The sequence below is a fragment of the Salmo trutta genome, chromosome 29 (assembly GCF_901001165.1).
Source record: "Salmo trutta chromosome 29, fSalTru1.1, whole genome shotgun sequence".
NCBI classification, from domain to species: Eukaryota; Metazoa; Chordata; class Actinopteri; order Salmoniformes; family Salmonidae; genus Salmo; species Salmo trutta.
This window is the reverse complement of record NC_042985.1, coordinates 28905678-28925737: the sequence shown is the minus strand read 5'-3', so window position 1 is coordinate 28925737 and position 20060 is coordinate 28905678. Positions and strand designations below refer to the sequence as shown.

General features: G+C 46.6%; 1 protein-coding gene across 1 annotated transcript in view; it reads left to right on the top strand.

Annotated features, from left to right (window-relative positions):
* The window catches only part of LOC115167318 (potassium/sodium hyperpolarization-activated cyclic nucleotide-gated channel 3), an 86018-nt gene extending 76974 nt beyond the window's left edge, over nt 1-9044 (top strand). The window contains exons 7-8 of the mRNA XM_029721647.1: nt 3925-4089; nt 6501-9044. Coding sequence (XP_029577507.1) covers nt 3925-4089; nt 6501-8470 — 2135 coding nt within the window. The 3' untranslated portion in view covers nt 8471-9044. The remainder of the gene's footprint in view (nt 1-3924; nt 4090-6500) is intronic.
* Nucleotides 9045-20060: the final 11016 nt, after the last annotated feature.

Below are 20060 nucleotides of genomic sequence, written 5' to 3'. Positions count from 1 at the left end.
ACACCAGCTATGGTGATGGCTAAAGCAGACACTCCCCGACCCCTCTCCTCATCATAGGCCAGCGTGTATTTCCCTATGCTAATGCTGGGAGGGAGCGAGCGAGCGCGGGGTGTCATGGGGAATCAGGCTGCCCGGTGCAGATGTTTCAAAGGTTAGAGTGTCCTCTCAGAAGGCCTGTGGGCTGCCAGGGGCGATGGAGATGGGAGCTGACAGGAGAGAACCAGAGTCCAGGTGAGGCTCCCCAGACCAGGCCGGAGGACACTGATACCTCACCATGGGAGACCCAGCTCATACACACACACATAAACACACACACAGAGTCTTCCCAAGACCAACCTCCATAATTTCCCAGTTATTTCCCAAACCCTTCCAACGTGAGCCAGCCAGTTATGTGTGTTGTGTAACCAAGGTCATACTGTACTGTACAACAGCAAATCAAATTAAGAGAGTCAGTGCAATAAAGGAAGATACAAAACATTTATAATGAAGGAGTCAATGTACATAGTCTGGGTAGCTATTTGATGAACTGTACAGCAGTTTTAAGGCTTGGGGGGTAGAAGCTGTTCAGGACCATTTTGGTCCCAGACTTGGCGCTCTGGTACCGCTTGCCGAGAGAGAACAGTCTACGACTTGGGTGGCTGGAGTCTTTGACAATTTTTAGGGCCTTCCTCTGACATTGCTTGGTATAGCGGTCCTGAATGGCAGGAAGTTCGGTCCCAGTGATGTACTGTGCCGTACATACTACCCTCTGTAGGACCTTGTGGTTGGATGTCGAGTAGTTTCCATACCAAGCAGTGATGCAGCCAGTCAAGATGCTCTCAGTGGTGCAGCTGTAGAACCTTTTGAGGATCTAAGGGCCCAAGCCAAATCTTTTCAGCGTCCTTAGGGGGAAGAGGTGTTGTCATGCCCTCTTCACGGCTGAGTTGGTATGTTTGGACCATGATAGGTCCTTAGTGATGTGGACACCGAGGAACTTGAAGCTCTCGACCTGCACCACTACAGCCCCATCGATGCAGTCCACAATAAGCTCCTTTGTCTTGCCCACATTGAGGGAGAGGTTATTATCCTGGCCCCACACTGCCAGGTCTCTGACCTCCTCCCTATAGGCTGTCTCATTGTGTCATCAGCAAACTTAATGACAGTGTTGGAGTCGTGTGCAGCATCCTTCCTGTTCCTCCCATTTCACAAGGCATCCGATTTGAATTGGAGCATTTACATTTTAATGACCGCATTGTCATTAAATGTGTGCATGCTGTACTCCAAGCGTTTCACTCAAATTTTTAAATCAATGTTCTTCCTTGAAGTTGCGGTACAAGTGTTCCAGCACGATTACCAAAAAGAGCAGCAGGAGTGGCTAAGACAGACGAGAGAAGGAAACACGCCGCTGCAACATACACACAGACCTGGGCAAAGTAAGCCTGTTCAGTGATTTCATGCAGGATTTTTGTACTTTTGCATCAGACTGTAAAAGTGAGTCAGCATAGAGATTAAACCGTTCATACATCATTTGACTGTTAATGATGTACTACCAAAGAGGAGTTTGTGCTTGAGCAGGATAGAACAGAGGTCACAGTGCCTTTTAGATGCACCATCGAATAAATGTTAGTTTCATAGCCGACGTAGGCTGCGAGCAAAATCAATTAGTCAATTACAATTAGTGCTTCGGGACTTTCACGGTACAGCATAGCAGCAATGTTTAAACACAGAAATAACCACTTGAGGATGTTTGCCTTTAAAGTCAATGAGCAATAATACCTCAAATTTCCTCAAATATGACCAGGCGTCCATGTATAATGACTCTCATCTTCAGTTCTGACATGGGTCCAACTCAGTGTTTCTCTGTCAGGGTCGCAGGGTTTGTCCCTCCATTTATCCCTGGTTCTCCAGCATTGAGTGTTAATCTCTCACTGTTTAGCGTTGACCTCTAGCTGCTACTCATTGCTCCATGCTGGGTCTTCTACAGTCAGAGTTCAGGTACCGGTGCTAAGAGTCTGGGCTTTACATCCTCTTCTCTTAAGACAGGCAGATAAGGCCGGAAGAAAGGCCCTGCAGCTCAGTGTCTCATCTCAGCAGTGCTGGTTTCAGCCAGAAAGCCACGAGGCAAAAGGATTTAACACAGCCAGGCAGGGCAGGACGCTTTTCTCCAGAGGGGATTACTGGGAGCAGAGCAGGCCTGCAGAAAACGGACCCCCAACACAGGCAGAGCCATGGTTGACCTGGGAGCACCCACACACAAACACACAAATGGGGTTACCCAGCAGCGCAGACACACACAACTCCCCCCCTCTCACACACACACAGGATGAGCTGCACATGTTGTTTTTCATTAGGGCAGTCATGGTCAGGGACAAGGAGGCTTTGGCTGGCTGGGTATCTGGCTGCACTAGAGAGAAGGCAGAAGCCCTCATCCTCTCTAACCCACCATGCACTGTACAATACACAGAGAGGCAGTAGGAGAGGGGAAAGGAGAGGGGGAGCGCGAGAGAGAAAAACAGATTAGTGAGAAGTGAGATTCAAAGGGATATGATGGAAGAGGGATTCCTAGTAAATGTTACATAGGGAGCAGGAGAAAGGCAGTTCATTTTGCGCCAACTGAGAATTGAAAAGAAGAGTGTGGCGTTGGAAAAGTATTTTTCTGCGAAAGACTAAGTGTTATAGTGGGATTGTGACTGAGAGTTGGTGAGTAGATGAAAGTGAGAGTCGGAAAGTGGCCCACAAGTGGGATGTGTGTGACTGTGACAGAAAAGCACATGGCACGCATACAGTAAATTCACACACTCACTCACACACACACACACACACACACACAGACACACACACACACACACACAAACAAACACAAACAACACACACACACCCACCCACAGCAGACACACGGCATAGGGGTGCTGTTGGTGTCAGAGCTCCACAGCACGGCTGCCTGCTAAGTGGAACATTATTCTCCTGATCTGGCATGACAGAGGAGGTCTAGCAAACCTCTAAGCTTTCAAAATGGCATTAAGTGCTTCAGCTGTGGATTACAGAAAATTCTAATTTGTAATGCTAAAAAGGAGAGACAAAAAACAGTTCAGCACAGGGGTATAGGCATCCCTGGTTCTGGCGTGCCGCAAGCGCTTCATGTTTTTGACCTGGAAGACCAGGTGTGTTGAATTTAGGCAATCACTGAACTGATCGATTAGCTCAGTTGTTCAGGTGTGGTGCCTAGTTGGAACCTAATCCTGCAGTACCTGTGGCACTCCAGGAACACGGTTACCTACCCCTGGTTCCTAATCCTGCAGTACCTGTGGCACTCCAGGAACACGGTTACCTACCCCTGGTTCCTAATCCTGCAGTACCTGCGGCACTCCAGGAACACGGTTACCTACCCCTGGTTCCTAATCCTGCAGTACCTGTGGCACTCCAGGAACACGGTTACCTACCCCTGGTTCCTAATCCTGCAGTACCTGTGGCACTCCAGGAACACGGTTACCTACCCCTGGTTCCTAATCCTGCAGTACCTGTGGCACTCCAGGAACACGGTTACCTACCCCTGGTTCCTAATCCTGCAGTACCTGTGGCACTCCAGGAACACGGTTACCTACCCCTGGTTCAGCGGTTCACTTTTTTGTTCCCCATTTTCACCATCATAAATGGTAAGTGGGACAATAGTGATATTTATCTATTTTTCACAGCAGCATGCGTAATCCCTTCAGGTCAAGTTCACACATGAGAGAATTCAGCCGAGGGGATACATGTCATAGGAAACATTAGGTCTTAATACTTCTGTCAGCCTTCACAAAGATTTCCCTGACGTTTGATAAGAAGTGGAGCAACGTTGACATAACATCAGCCCTGCACGACAACAGGATCTCTACCTTGACCATAGTGAACATGTCATCATGTCGTCATAGTGTCGATTTTCCTCTCTTCCTGTGTCCTGTGCAGAGATCTGTCTGTTGACGCGGGGTAGAAGAACAGCCAGCGTCAGAGCAGACACCTACTGCCGTCTGTACTCTCTGTCTGTGGACAACTTCAACGAGGTCCTGGAAGAGTACCCCATGATGAGACGGGCCTTCGAGACCGTGGCTCTGGACCGGCTGGACCGCATAGGTAAGAGACCACATAGTACAACATTACTTTCAACTCCATATGTATCACTGGAATTGAGCTGATCGTTACAGCCAATCATCTGCCTCTCCATTGTCAAGTATTGTGAAGTATGAATGTATTCAGAGACTTGTTACAGTCCCCAGGTAGCTCTCTGTACTAGATTGCCACTGGTTAAAATCCCGAATGGAACAAATGAAACGTGATGTTGTAGTAAATGGATATGGTTTGGCTGAGTAAATTACAAAGTGAGTCAGCTGCCAGTCACTGTACTGTACATAGAGGTGTCTTTCTGGGAATCAAACACAGACGTGCCAAAGCTGAGGAATCCTCTGGAGGGGAGCCGTTTCCAGCTAAGTGAGCAGCCAGCGAAGAGGAGAGGAGGCCATGGAGTCAGTGTTTGTGTATGTTAGTGACCTGCTCAGGGCCAGTTGGACCAGTAGGCCAAGCAAACAGATATGTCATATTAGCTCAGATGTCTCCACCCCTCCCACGCTGGCCTCCACACATCTGGCACCGTGGGCCCTGGCTGCCAGGGAGGAGGGACGGATGGGCACCACAGAGAGAAGAGAGGAGAGAACTCTCTGTTCTACAGGATGTTGTTTTATCATCGTATGTGATAATCTCTCCAGGCAGGGACAGGGATGTAAGCTAAAGAGAGGAAAACCCCATGATGGTGGTGAAGAACTCACTATATATAGCTCACCTAGTTGACCTAGTGAAAAGTAGTGTATTTAGTTTGGTTAGTTATATACAATTTACATAACAGACAGTGAGAGATAACATGTCCGGTGCTAACAGTAAGAATGGATCAACTCACCTCTGTTGTATTTACCTGAAGAACAGGGGAGGTGTTTGGAATGCAGTAGTTATGGTTAAGTACATAGAATACTGGATCTTTTCATTCTAGCACCATTTCAGTGATGTGTACAGCGTGTGCACTGATATGACACTTCATTCAGTTCTCAACCAGCCCAGACAAGTAAAAGATTCACAATGAACGTCAGCACGCCTCTATCATAACTGAACTATCTCTGCATGCTTCATTATGGCCCTGGGAATGTCTCTAATGAAATGTTGAAAAATGGCTGCAGGCAGGGGGCTCTTTCTTTGGTGAAAATGGTGTTCACCTTTCCCCAGCCCTCCTGCATAATGAAGTCATTCACACAGCGATGCCCTATTAATTAATTACTGTCTTAATGGACCCTGTGCAATCGGATCAGTGCTGGGCCTGCTACGGCGGCGTGCGAGCGGCATCAGGGTCAGGGCGGACCGAGAGACAGCCCCCAGCACTGCTCCCCCTAATCGCTAGCCTCTCATATCTGAAATGGAGAGAGATTGATCTGGGCCTAATTGCATTGACAGTAGTGAGCTGAGCGTGCGGGTACTGTACGATTTCAACCCTTTCAGGATTAGTGCTTTAGAACAAACGGCCGTGCGAATTAACCCTGTCAATGCTGGCACGTCCACCCAAGAGGGATAGGGCCAGAGTTGAGTTCACCTTTTTCCGAAGAAAGGCTATTTGTTACTTAACTCGTCATAGTGAGCTATTTCAGGCCATCCCCATCCTGTCTCTGTAATCTGGTGAGTGGCTGACCCCTGACCCCTCCACCACTGGCCATGGAGCTCTGGCCATCCAATGACAGCAGAGGAGCACTGCCCTACACTGTGAAATCACTGACGTTAGTGTGAACACTGACCAGTCCCTCATTCTTTCCATATCAGTCAGCCATGTCCCCGTTCAGAGACATGGTTCATCTGCATTCACTTTGCCTCTTATCTACGGCTCCACAGTAAGAGCTAGTCAAACAAACACACCCACACACACAGCCTGCTGGAGCTATCATGCTTCCTCTGTGTTATTCCCCTTGGTAGGCTACGTTCCATCCCTCCCTCCCACCCTCCCTCTCTCTATCTCCCTCCTCCAAATTTCAGCCAGGGTTTCTCTTTTCAAGCTCTGTCCTTGTGCTCGGTGCTGTTAGGGAGAAGTGCTTCAGAATGCAGCGACCATGTGAAATAGGAATCAAAGAGGAGTCTGGGAGTAGGCTGATCACAGCCACTCTGACGCCCTTTAATAGTCAATGTGCAGCCTAGGGGCTAAAACTCAGTAACACTCAGTGGCCTTTGTTGGCAAATGTGTTGCTTGTTCACAGGATCAGGGGTGATTATGATGTAGCTGGTTATTGTGCAGTAGGGCCAGGCAGTGTGTGGCTAACTGTAGAGTGAAAAAAATTATCTTTAAATCAGATGCAATTCCAGAGTGTTTAGCTAACTAACTGGACGATCTGTCTGTCTGTCTGTCTGTCTGTCTGTCTGTCTGTCTGTCTGTCTGTCTGTCTGTCTGTCTGTCTGTCTGTCTGTCTGTCTGTCTGTCTGTCTGTCTGTCTGTCTGTCTGTCTCTCTCTCTCTCACAGGGAAGAAGAACTCCCTCCTGCAGCACAAGGTGCAGCATGACCTGAGCTCCGGCGTTCTCAACTACCAGGAGAACGAGATCATCCAGCAGATTGTGCAGCATGACAGAGACATGGCCACCTGCGCCCACCTCCTCCAGAACATTCCTCCACCTCAGCCCCCGTCTCCGGGGCACACCCCCGTCATCTGGGCTCCCCTCATCCAGGCACCCTTGCAGGCTGCTGCCGCCACCACCTCTGTGGCCATCGCCTTGACACACCACCCCCACCTCCCACACCTCCCCGCCGCGCTCTTCCGCCCGCCGGTCACGGTCCTGGGCTCCAGGAACCTCCAGGACCCTCCCCCCGGCCGGCTGAAGAAGTTCCACACATCGGCGCCCACCTCCTTCATGGGGCCTGACTCCCCCTCCAGCACCCCGTCTAAACTGCACTGCTCTGGGATGGACACAGCCCTGCTGGCCTCCTTCCGGGCCCACCACACAACTCAGGGGTCAGGGGCAGCCAGCTCCAGTCAGCAGGCGTCCAGCAGCAGTGGAACCCAGCCTGGGCCTAGCGGAGCCTCCGCCTTTCCCTTTGGGCCTTTCTCCTCCTCCGGGGGCTCTCCGTCCCACAGCACGGCCCAGCTCCACTCACAGCCCCAGACGCAGCAGCCATTCCGCTGCACCACCCCGCCTCTTGCTGCCCTCTTCCAGCAGGGAGCCATGGGGGGAGCAGGTATGGGTGGAGCAACAGGGGGAGCTACTGGGGGGGCTACAGGTTGGTCTTCAGGAGGTGCTACCGGAGGTGAAATAGGAGGAGCAATAGGACGGGCTGATGAGGGGGCCACGGGTGGGACAATAAGAAGGGCCACTGGTTGGGGTAGACGTGGATCTATAGAAGGATATGCTTCTGGTGGGCATATAGGAGGAGCCACTGGGGGGTACTCAGGGAGGGCTAGTGGTGGGCACATTAGAGGAACTAGTGGAGGCCATATAGGAGCTACTGGTGGAGCAATGGGAGGGGCAGCTGGAGGGCATATAGGAGGGGCAATGGGAGGGGCTATAGGTGGAATGACAATTGGAGTTCTGGGTACCTCTAGTTCTGGTTGTAGTATCAGCCCCCAGTCCACTGGTTCATCCAGCAACATTCAGCCCTGTCAACTGCTCCACAGCCAGCTGCCCCTAAAGCCTCCACATGTGGGCTCCCTGCAGCAGTTTGCAGGCGGGGGCAGGACTCCTAGTGGGTTCTACCACTCCCCCCCTCCAGGCTCCCCATCCTCCTCCTCCACCCAGCAGGCCCCAGAGGGCTCCCCGTCTCCCCTGGCCCAGTTCAGCCTGGCAGGCTTACAGTCTGGACTTCAGTCTGGCCTCCAGTCTGGCCTGGTCCCTCAGCTGTCCCTGGAGAGGTCTGCCCTGGCCTCGTTGGCCCAATACGGCTCAGCTAACGGCTCACCCTGCTACACCCCCCTGGGGCCTAGCCCCACGGTCCAAAGCCCAGTCACAGGAAGGACTTTCCACTACAGCGACTCGTCCAGTACCACGGGGTCCCACAGCTCTCTGCTCATGCCCCAGACCTCTCTCCCCAGCCAGCAGCACGCAGCCGGCAGTGAGTCTCTGCTGGGGCTGGGCAGCTTCTCTGAGGAGATGAAACTATTGTCCTGTTCTAACCCCTCCCTGCCCCAGGATGTGGCCCAGGCCATGGGATACTCCTCACTCCCACGTTCCTCACCCCCTCACACCTCGCCCCCACGCCCCTCTTCCATGGAGCCAGGATACTGCCTCTCCTCGCCCTACTCCTCCCCCATCCTAGTGCCCAAACCCTGTAGCTCGGTGTCAGGTCACATGGCTCCTCCTGTCCCTGCCCAGATGTCTCCAGGACACCTGCAGCACCAGACTCAGTCCCCCGTGGCCTCCCTGGCCCTGCCGCCACGGAAAGGCTCGGCAGCCCACTCTGAACTAGAACCTGTCCGCTCCAAACTAACCTCCAATTTGTGAGGTTTGATCACACCCTCCTGTGCACCCTCCCTGGACTAGTACACAAACAATCTTCCTGTATGATGTCATTCTCTTTTAGGCTTCACTGTGTTCTAATCGTTATCATTTCCACCATCTTAATATTACTGTGATTTAAAAGATGACACTTAACCAGGTAACTCCGAGCTCCCTAGACTACTACTCTTTCTTTGTTTTTGTTTTGTCCTCTTCCCTTTTTTATTCATGCGTATATACATAGAAATATATTTAAAAGATATGCTAATCAAGGGACAGGAGGGTGTGAACAGAAAATGATTTCCATTTAAGAGATGGTCATTTCTTTCTTTCTAACTATGCCAAATTCATATGATGGGGTTTGGTTTGATGGTTAGATGGACAACACAATAGTACTTTTTTGCAGGAACCTATGCACTAATACCTGCATGTATAGATGCTTTTTTGTGTGTTTTAAAAGAACAGAATCAACCTTTTCAGCGGAAATACATGCTTCAATAAGAGCAGACTGACATATTTTTTCATCCCATACAGGATCACATATTGTTGATCCTTAATCATCTATTATCAATTAGATTACTTATTTATCCACTGTATAGACTTTACGAAACCTTCCGAGGTGGAGAAGAGATTTTAGGAAACCAAAAAGAATTTGCCTCCCCTTTGGCCTGTGTGTCATTGTTGTATTGTCGTAATATTGGGGGGTGTTGAGTGGGCTACAGGCCCTCCATCCCTGTAGTGAGACAGACATCAAGTATTATGTGTTAGTGATAGGCTTCCTGCAGTGTCTTCAACCCTGTCCTAACAAATTCACTTTGTCTTCCAAGCTCATCATGCCGCAAATGTTTTGGATGGACAAGGACAAGTTGAGCCCTGCAATCTGTGTGCTAGTGGACAGAGTGTGTGCATTTATGTGTGTGTGTGATAGTGACTGAGTGTGAGTGTGTGTTTGAGTGTGTGTCTGTGTGTTTAAGAGAGAGAGAGAGAAAGAGAGGGAGAGGGGTCTAATGCAAGGGAAGATCTTGCCGGACTAACCAAGGGGGGTTTTGCCTTTTCACAAAACTAGGACTACCATCCCAACTTGTGTGTGGACTTGTGTACCTCCAGGACCCTTCAATCTCTCAATGCTAGAAAACACTACACTCACTAGTGCTCCCAGAGCCGTTAATCACACATACTTCACAGTCAGATAATGTAGCAAATACACAGGAAATAGACAATTTGGACATAAGCAATTACGTTTGTTATTGTAATGATATCAGATACCTGTTGAAGTGCTGCTTGAGAGAAAGATCTTACCACTCCACATTACTACCCACAGCTGCTATAAGGTCAACATAGACATTCTCCCACATTGAATGCCAGTGTTGAGTTGAACATGTTGAATGTATGCGCATTTCATTTATTTTTATTTAGAATAAATATGGGTTATGCGGTTTTACATCAAGGAGGTACAGACAGAAAGATGGGTCATGACGGAATAGAAATGGTAGTTGTGGACAATTTCATAGTCCTGTATGTTGAGCTTAATCCCAAGAATGGTTGAATGGTTGAAATGACATCATTCCAGCCAGATAGCGTGACATCATTTCAACTAACCAGCTGTAAGCCTGGCTGTGTGTTCTGTAAAGATAGGTAGCAGTAATCACCTCTGCTTCTCTCCACAGCCCATCCCTCTCCTGCTCTCCTGCCCATCATAAGGAGCAGCATGTTACCCTGGGTTCAGACAGCTGGGTCCATCTCTATCTCAGTCACACCACTCAGCCACAACAATCTTTTTTTAACAGCACAGCCCCTGACCTCTGACCCGTGTTGGCCAGCATGGGCTAGTTGACAGAAGTGCACAGTGATCACACTCTAGTCCCTCATTACTACCTCTCTCAGCAGGCCTGTAACAAGGGCTAACCACACACACACACACACACACACACACACACACACACACACACACACACACACACACACAGGAACGCACGCACATGGGCATGCACACACTCATGCACATGCATACACACACACACAAGCCATGGTAGTCTCCCAGTGCAAATTGCAGTGCTGAATTGAATTAATTTGAACAGGACAGTAAGATTTCTATTGATTAAAAGGGCTTTTAAAATTAGTTCTGTTCTCCCATTGGAGTGATTGCAGATCTAAAGTATCGGTTTTAAATCGTCTCTCTTTTTCTCCCTCCCTCTGTTTGTTGTTGTTGTTTTTGTTTTACACCTGGTCTTCTTCTGCAGCGAGGCGCTATCTATCTAGAAATCTCTGAAATATTTATTCACTGTCGGTGTTTGTCTGACATGTGGCACCTGACTCCCTGACAGGCCGGCTGACGGTGGGAAACTCACAGACATCACCACAGACAGACAGACAGACAGACAGACAGGGAGGGAGGGAGGGAGGGAGGCGTTTATTCTCTCAGAACACTCAGCAGCATGATTGGCAGTGCACAGGGAGGGAACAGGGAAGTGATCAGCTCCAGTGGAGGAATATTAATGTCTGTAGTGTGTACAGTGCAATCGTTAAAGCCTGTGACTGCTGGAGCTGTTAAAACACGAAGCCAATAGACTGCAGTGGCTGTTTCACATCTGAACAAAAAAACAACAAGAACCTCAACCGGTTTGTTTATTTTCCACAATATGACCTTATTAAGTCAAAGAGTTGGGAAATGTGACTACTTTGGATCGGGGTAGAGGGAGCTGGTGGTTGAGACAGATGAGTAAATGTGAGGAGACACTGATAGATTGAAGGAATGACGTGGTTGGACAGACGGTCAGGGCGCTGACAGGTAGACAGGCAGCCCATGGGGTTCGCAGGCTGACGAGCTGCTTGTTTTCTGGGGGACGTTGAAGGCATGTCACCCCTGCCTTATGATTGTTCCTGAGCGCTCGTGTAGGTTCGTGGGAGGGAGGGGGATATTGATTTGTGGGAATTTGAGGCAGCTTTTGGGTGTTGCTGAGGTAACGGTGTGTGTGCCTGTGCATTTGTACGTGTGTGTCTGTAGGAGAGATCGCAGCCTAGCGTGCTCAACCCAGTGCCAGGGTCGATGTCTGGGAGTGGTCGGTGTCTGAAGATGGGTGGGCAGGGGAGGCACAGGTCATGGCTTAAAGAGAGATAGGCATGAGACAGTGATCGATTAGCTGTGTCTGGACCTGACCTGGAAGACCTGGGGCATTATCACAGATAAGGAGGTGCATAGTGTGTCAATCATTCCAGTCTGCCGCTGTCATTCAGGGAGCTGTCAGTTTCCCGTTTGAATGTACATGACTCTGTCTCTCACCTAGGCCACACCTCCCTAACACCGAACTGTCTGGTCTTCCTTTGATGCTATTTGTTCTTCAAGTGGATTGTGTTATCTTTGGCCATGTCCACACTTGACACTTACATGCAACTTCTGCTATCAGGATAGGAAGATCGCATTGAAAAGTCCCATTGTGGCCCGATTGTGTTCAGATCTGGCTGACCACTTCAGGAGGTGGTCAGGGATGTATTGTGTGCAGATTTCTCCTCAGTCTGGACACAATCAGGCTACCGAAAGTGCATGCAGTGGGCGACGTCATCAGCACTCTGCCCATAAGTCTCCAGAAAACGTGTGTTTTGGGTGCGAGAGGCACCTTTTCATAATAATGTTGGAGGAAATACATACCTAGCATGGGAGGAACGTGTTTACTGGCTTCATAAATGCTAGCCAGCTAGCTAATATAAAAAAACACAATGATTTGTTTGGCTAGAGTTATGCTAACCCGTTTGCAATCGCTTTAGCTTTGCTAGCTAGCTTGCTGGCTAGTTACAGAGGTTAGTTGGCTAGCTACAGTAGTTGGCTACTGCCATCAAGTTGTTTTGTTAATATCAGATTTAGCCAGTTCCACCATTTGCAGAATGTATACTGCATTTGAAAAGGGGAATCCGGACACATTGTGGACACGGTAGACGCATTTAAATGTAGGCGTAGACGCATGAGGTGTTCGGAATTGGTCAGAACTCCATGATCAGAATACAAAAGCTGCATAAACTGTCAAGTCTTGACATGGCCTTTGATTAATTGCTGCTGATATATTTGTAGCTTTCTATAGATTGTCTTTAAGGATGTCTGTGGGGAACAGAGGCATAGCAACTTTATGTCCTTGGAGATTACAGAGCTCATCCATAAAGACCATCTATAGTAGACTATAAATAGACTTAATGCTACAAAACAGTGAACCGTGTTTGAATTCTACATATCAGAGACTGACTCAATATACAGTAGAGCTATTTCCATTCCATTTCCCTTTTACCATCCATCCAACATGAGAAGGTTGTGTTGTGGAATGCCAGAGAAAGCATATGAAGGACATATCAAGGACAGTGAGAGCATGGCAACTAAAGACTACTCAATCCAAATACAAACAGCCCCTCCATTCTGAATACATTTCAGGATAGGCAGACATAACCCTTGGATGTTGTCTTTCTGTAATTCAGTAAAAACAGACTAAACAAGTTTACTGTAGAATGGCAGGGTGGAAGTTTGTTCTCCTTCCTTCCTTCCTTCTGCCTGCAGATGCATGTCATTGTGTTCACCTCTGTCCAGATCACTCCAGGGCCTTAGTGTGTTAGCATGCTCTGGTCCTAGCACTTTCCAGGGCTGGAGAGCTGGAGGGAGTGGAGGGAATGGGATTCTGTGCTGCTGTTGTAATGCTTCATACTGGACTCTTGTCTGTATGGGAGACTTGGAGAAGCTCCTGGCATACCCAGCAGCATTTCCAATTCATGGCGGTCTCTGTAACACAACACATTTTGATTCCGTTTGGGCCACTCCCAATTTCCGAACCTAATCTTTGCCTCCCCACTTCCCTTTGTGCTGTATTACTGGGCCGTGAATGTGGGTGGGGGAATCCAGTGGTGCACACTAAAAGGAAATCAGCTGCAGTGATTGAGGATTAGATGTAACAGCAGCAGAATTGAACCTGTTATTTCAGAGGCTGGGGGGAGAAGCCGTTATGTTTACTAGAACCCTTCATAACTCATTTAGAACCACAGATTCATTCTTAACCTTCAACAAACAAACCATCCCAGCCTATGTAGGCATCTGAGGCAGGGACACATGTAGCAACATATTTCAAATCGAGAAATCGCATGTGGTTAAAACTACTGTTTATGGCAGGGCCTGATGCAACTGACCTCTTTTCCCCTCTACTTCGGTCAGATAGAATAACATGAAAATGATGTGAGTTTAATCCCAACGTATGCTGTTGGGAGCAGTTTTAAGGGTGCAACCCGGATATGGCCCAGTTTAGTGAGAGTGTAGCAAATATGAGTGCGTCAAATCAAGGATGGGTGGTACGCATGAGTGTGCAATTCAGAACCGCATCACCTAGCAACACAGAGGCGTCATGGGTGTTAGTCAAACAAGGCTGCTTTGGAGCAAGACCCTCCAGAGTCCTCCTCACTGGCTTAGGGGGGAAAGGGCATACAGTACATGGAGTGGAGGTGAGGGCTCAGAACTCTTACTGTAGCTTTAGTTTTTGCTGAACTATGTATATCTCACATACTCTGATGATACTTAGGATAATATGTCAATGTATATTTACGTATACAGATTTATATATTTCCATAGGACCTATTTATATTTCTGTATTTATTTTAGATTCTTAAGTGGCGTCATCATCACCATGATAAAGATAAGCAATTTTCACCAAACTGTGTGTATGTACAGATTCATATCATTATTATAGTTTTTAAAAGAAACATATTGTTTGCATTGTATAATCTCTTTGACTTTGGTAATGTGCAGGAGTGGGACACGACGCGCTACGGTACTTTCTATCAGATGGCTTTGTTCTGTTTTGTAACCGCAGTGACAGTCCCACAGCTCTCACACAGACACATCTCTGCGGAGGACAGTATTTTTGACTGCTTTGCTATTGATCAATGGATATCAATATATATTTGCTGTGTTTAAAATGGGAACCATGGGATATAGCAATAAGGGAGATGTACAGGTATGTTGTGACTGGCTGTGTTTACCAGACACTGTGCTATCAGCACGACCAGCGCTGTCCACTAACAATGTGGATGATTGGGGGGTAGGGGTGGAGCAAAGCATAAATGGGGTTGTTGATAAGCACACATACTGGATAATATTAAAAAGGTATAGAATAAAATATAAGGAACAACTGCTTTGAGTTTTTTTCCCCATTCATTGTTTTATTCAGTGTTTGCTGTGAATTGTGCCACAAGCAGACACATGCCCTAACCAATAATTCACTGGTACATGTAGCCATACAGTTCAGTACACACTCCTGCCTTTCACATATTCTCATCACCACTCAACACCTCTCTCTCACTTTTTCCCCTCTCTCTTTTACTTTCTCTCTCTCTTATGCACACAGGCAGGCAGTGAGAAGAAGTGAAGCTCCTCAGAATGCTATGCTGCATGGCAGACCGTAAAAAGGGGACTGTCTAACTCTGCCCCTGTGAGCACTCAGCCATCTGTTTCATTAGAATTCCCCCTTGAGGTAACCTTCCCTGGGAGGAGGGGAGAGGAGAGAGAGGGACTCATTGAAAGTGAAGGCCTTTTGTTTTAGATTGTCTCTTTTAATTATACAGAATTCTCCTCTCGTCATATACGCCTGCTGTGAGGAGTGTGCAGAGATTGGCATACGGCTGCCTACTAACACCATGTTCAGAAATGAGACAAAACTCTGCATCGCAAGCAAGTGAGTAGCACTTCTCCGACGTGAGACTCTCATATCCTCCATCTGTGGAAATATATGTGTGCGTCCACAGTGACATCCATCCCACTGCCTCGTAGCCCATCATCTCGGTTTCTCCTGCCGTAGTGGGATGGACAGCTAGTGCTAATGCCTTTTTGTGAAGCATCTGGGATAATCTGTTCTGGGCCTCCTTGGTTCAAACTCAACAGTAATTAATCCCAGTCATTGCCCTGTGAGGCCGAGACTGGGGTAGAGCGGCTGTGTGTGTGTCTGTTTCTCTCAAGTCTTCCCTCCTTTCCAGATGACCATTTAGACTCTCTCTCTCTCTATGCCGGAGCATTCTGTGGTCATGGAGGGGGCGGTAAGCAGGCCTTGACTTTTACATAAATTAAAATGTTTTCATAGTGGCATTTCAGGGGACATGGGGATTAGAGTGGATTTCAACAAACCAGAGGGATGAAATTTAAGTATGCTAAAAGTCTAAGAGCTATGCTACAGTTCTGCTCTGGATCAAAAGGAATAACCTATCATTCTAGAAATTCACATGAGCACAACAAAGGTTCATCATTATACTGTTAAGATTCATCATTATACGGTTCCTCTTGTAAAAGGAGAAGACTGGCTTTGGACCGACTACTCATCCCTTTTTTGCAGATCTTCTCACGCTCGTGCTGAAGCATGCTGGCCTGCCCCGTTGTTTTTTGGCAGTCCCAGACATAGAACACTCAGTAACACACACAGAAACTACAGCACATCTGTATTAGTGTTTTTTACCCCTATAAAATCCTACCGTCAAAGCCTTTTGACATCTGCCAGCATGTTCGCAAATATTGTCAAAAGGCCAACTTAGCAATGCTCCAGCCTTTGATGCACATGGCTGAAAGTTTTTCATTTTTTGGTGTCGATGTGTTTATTTTGTGGGGTAGCTCCTTAGGGTATTAGGGTTCAGGGAAGTGTATGCATGATAAACCTTGAGATTAAGATGGCCACCGGCCATCCAACCCGATCCACAGTTTCACACAAAAATTGTCATTTTTTCCCTATAAAACTTGTCAATGGTTGTGGATGGGTACATGCCTGCCCTATTTAGAATTAGGAGAAAGAGACAAGTGACATAACTGGACTATCTGTGAGTCGGTCCACTTTAGGGAAAAGGTCTTTACTGTTATGACGTGTGCTGCTCTGGGAATTGTGTGACATTTCGCATGAGCATTAGCTCAACATAGGAGCTGTGCCGTAACTCATAAGCTTTATTGTAGGTTAGGGTGTATTTTACTGTTGTACAGGTCATGGGTCAGTATTAGAATCATTGGTGATAGCATCTCTTTGAATGTGCTTGTGCTCAATTCATCCGAGGTCCCAACAGCTACTGTATAGCACTGTCTCATGGACCATTTCAGAAATGATGTTCTGTCTTGAGCTGCATTCCCCTGAGAGATGGCAACACGAGGACAAACTGTTCAAATCATTACCCTCGTGTCTGCTAACAGTCCTCACTGTCTGTTTATGAGAGCCTGCCTGCCTCACTCAGCCAGCACACAATACTACTGTAGCTAGCTAGCTCACTAATGCTAACCCCACAGAATACATTTTTTTGTGGGGGGAGGTTAAATGTACGTTATCCATTTCAAATAATAAGTTTATAAAACATGTACCCGTAGGCTGCCACTCAAAAGAAAAAAACACATTAAGAAATACATACAGAGTTTAAGTGATAAGAAATTCAGTAGAACAGGTAAGAGTTCATTCTGATATATTATGCTAAGCTCACATATTCATGTCTTTCAACCCATGTTCACTACTAAACCTTCCACCCTACTAATCTACACGGTGACCTGTCTGTTAATGCTCGCCTTACATAGCCCGTCTGCCTTTTTTCTAGGAATGCTTCTATATAAACTCTGTCATCCCTGGTACTGTAATGCTTAAACTCGAGTTCTGACTGCCTGTCTGTTTTTTATAACTCATATTGGCTACAGTTAATTTGTTTTGACTATTTTCTTGAGCTCTGGATAATTTCCGTATAATTCAGTCAACTTCTAAAATTGGCTACTTTGGAGTAAAAAATGAAATAGACAAAATTAGTTTGAGAAACATTTTCTTATTTAATTTCACTTCAATAACAATAATCCTTTGCGGCTGGTGATCCCAGCACAGTGTGCTCCTCTCCTCCTCCTCCCACCTTCCTGAGCTTAGCCCTGGACATGGTAAGGAAGGATTTCCCATCTCCATAGCCTTTCTTCTCCCCCATGGCTCTGCTCTGGAAAGATTCCTCTCTTCTGACCCTCCTCTCTCACTCTGTTTGTGGCGGAAGGTAAATGCTACTCAACAGAAGCCTCCACTGTCCCCTGCTCCCAGTTCCCTGCTCATCATATTAGCCCAAGCTCTTGAGCTTCTCTGTAACAGGGTCTTCCTTGAACCGAGCGTGAGAAAACAGACCTGGGTGGCTAGATGGCCATACCATAAATCACGTAGACTCAAATAATTTGAAGAAACCATAAATGGCCTTGTCTTTTACACCAATATCACCTACTTGTGCAGAGCTTTAGGAACACCTGTAAAGGAGGCAGGCTTGTGTCCCTGAAATGGTGCCTTTATCCTTCCTTTATTTCAACTATTCAGGGGAGAAATGGCCTCTTTTCTGTATCTCAACCTCTGAGCCCCAGAAGAAGCAGTTTAGAGCATCTGAGGATAGGATTACCAATCGCTTCTGATACACAGAGCCCACAATTTCCATCTGTCTCTCTTTCACCGCTTATCAGTGAGAAGTGGACTGAAAACAGCACACATTCATCACAATCACCACAGACACACATTTAAGGGCATCAGACGTTCTAAGAGAAATCGAAAGTGACAGACATGCGCAAGTGTCAACACACAAGTGGGGTGAAGAGAGCTTTGAATAAACCCATTGTGTGTTCTTATACAGTCACCTCAAATTATTGTCAGCCTTGATAAAACAATGTATGTTCGGTTTTCTAAGTTAATCTCTTCAGAAGAAACTGTAGTGTGGACTTCCATGGCTTCAATGCGCCAAATACCAAAGGTGTAGACCTTACAGTGAAATGCTTATTTACAAGGTCTTTCCCAACAATGAAAAAAGATGAACAAAAAAAAAAGCTATATACAAGGACTACCAATACCATATAAATGTGCAGGGTAATTGAGGTAGATATGTACATGTAGACGGGGTAACGGGACTAAGCATCGGCTAGATATTAATAAGAGTGAAAGTAGCAGCAGTGTACAGTATATGTGTATGTATACTGTATATGTGTGATAATTTGTGTGTGTGTGTGGTGCCAATATGTGTGAGTGCCTGTGCCACTGGGGTATAAAAATCAGGTAACACGCATGTAAAATCCTTTTGTCATCCATCCCCATGGGAAAAGGCAAAGAATTCATGAATGAAAAGAGACAATGCTTTTTGACCTTAGTATTTTATTAGGATCAAAACAACAAAACTATAGCTATACAACTGCTATTTTAGCTATTGTTTTGTGTACAAACAATATCTAAAAACTAAATATACCACTTACTACTCTTAAGGCAATAATTAAAGGTCATGAAGAGTCAAAATCCTGTTTTTTATTAACTTGGATGATATTTGATGGAAACCAGATCAAAGTATGATGACAAACGTATGATAAATGACTGTTGCTTCTACGTTGATAAAGTTTGAACATAAAGTTACTGGTCCCCTCCCCCATGTCAAATACTTGGATTCATTATTAAGGGGACCAGGTGACATCACCTTACCCCTCATTTTAATACACCAATGGTAACATGATATTCTCTTACCTCATTTAAATAAGTACCACGTTGTAACCAGGGGTGTAGTTTATATAGCTCGATTGCTACTCTACCGGTGACAACATTTTACTGTAGGGTGTCAGCAAATATAATTAAAAGTTTACCCTATTAATCTATGGAAAAGATACGTATAGGTTTCCCCTTTCATCTGTGTCTGGTGTTAGCTAGTTACTGGCTAGCTAGGTCTTCATCTGTGTCTGGTGTTAGCTAGTTACTGGCTAGCTAGGTCTTCAGCCAGCATGAACAACAGGGGTGGACGGGTCGTTCAAAACTCACAACGCAGTTGTCAACTCAACACATCGTCTGTAGTGACACCTGTAGTGCCTTAGACCGCTGCTCCACTCAGGAGGCCAGCCTGTCTTTTTGAACTTTTCAAGACCTATAAGAAGTTTAAAACCACTGGAACAGAGTTAAACTTGCTTGGTAGAGGATGCATGTGTATCTTGTGAGGAAGATGGTTCTGTAGGCAAAGAAAAGTCCAAGTGCCACAGCTGGAGAATTACAGAACTTGGTCGCATCTTGGGGTCACCAAGTCTCTTAATCTGCTATTAGAGGCCACCTCCATGCCAATATGCTCTTTAGAGGGGTTGCTAGAAAAAAAGCCTTTATTGAGAGTAACCAACAAATGTAAACACCTGGAACTTGCTAAAAGGTATTGGCACTTGGATTTGAACCAGGTGCTATGGTGATATGAGACGAAAATAGAGTTCTTAACGGTGGGTATGGTGTCAAAAGATGGATGCATGTGTAGAAATGAACCTCAGATCTACTGTAAAATATGGCGAATATTTGACGTTATGGGGCTGTTTTGCTTCCACTGGTCCTAGGGCCCTTGTTAAGGTCAACGGCATCATGAACTCTACTAAGTAATAGGACATTTTTAGCCAAAGACCTGGTTGCCTCTGTCAGAAGGCTGAAACTTGGCCATAAGTGGATCTTCCAGCAAGACAATGACCCCAAGCACACAAAAATGGTTAGTTAAATTGACCACAAAATCAATATTTTGCAAGGTCCATCTCAGTCTCCGGACTTGTACCCTATTGAAAAACTGTGATTTGAATTGAGAGGGCCATCCATAAGCGCAGACTGAA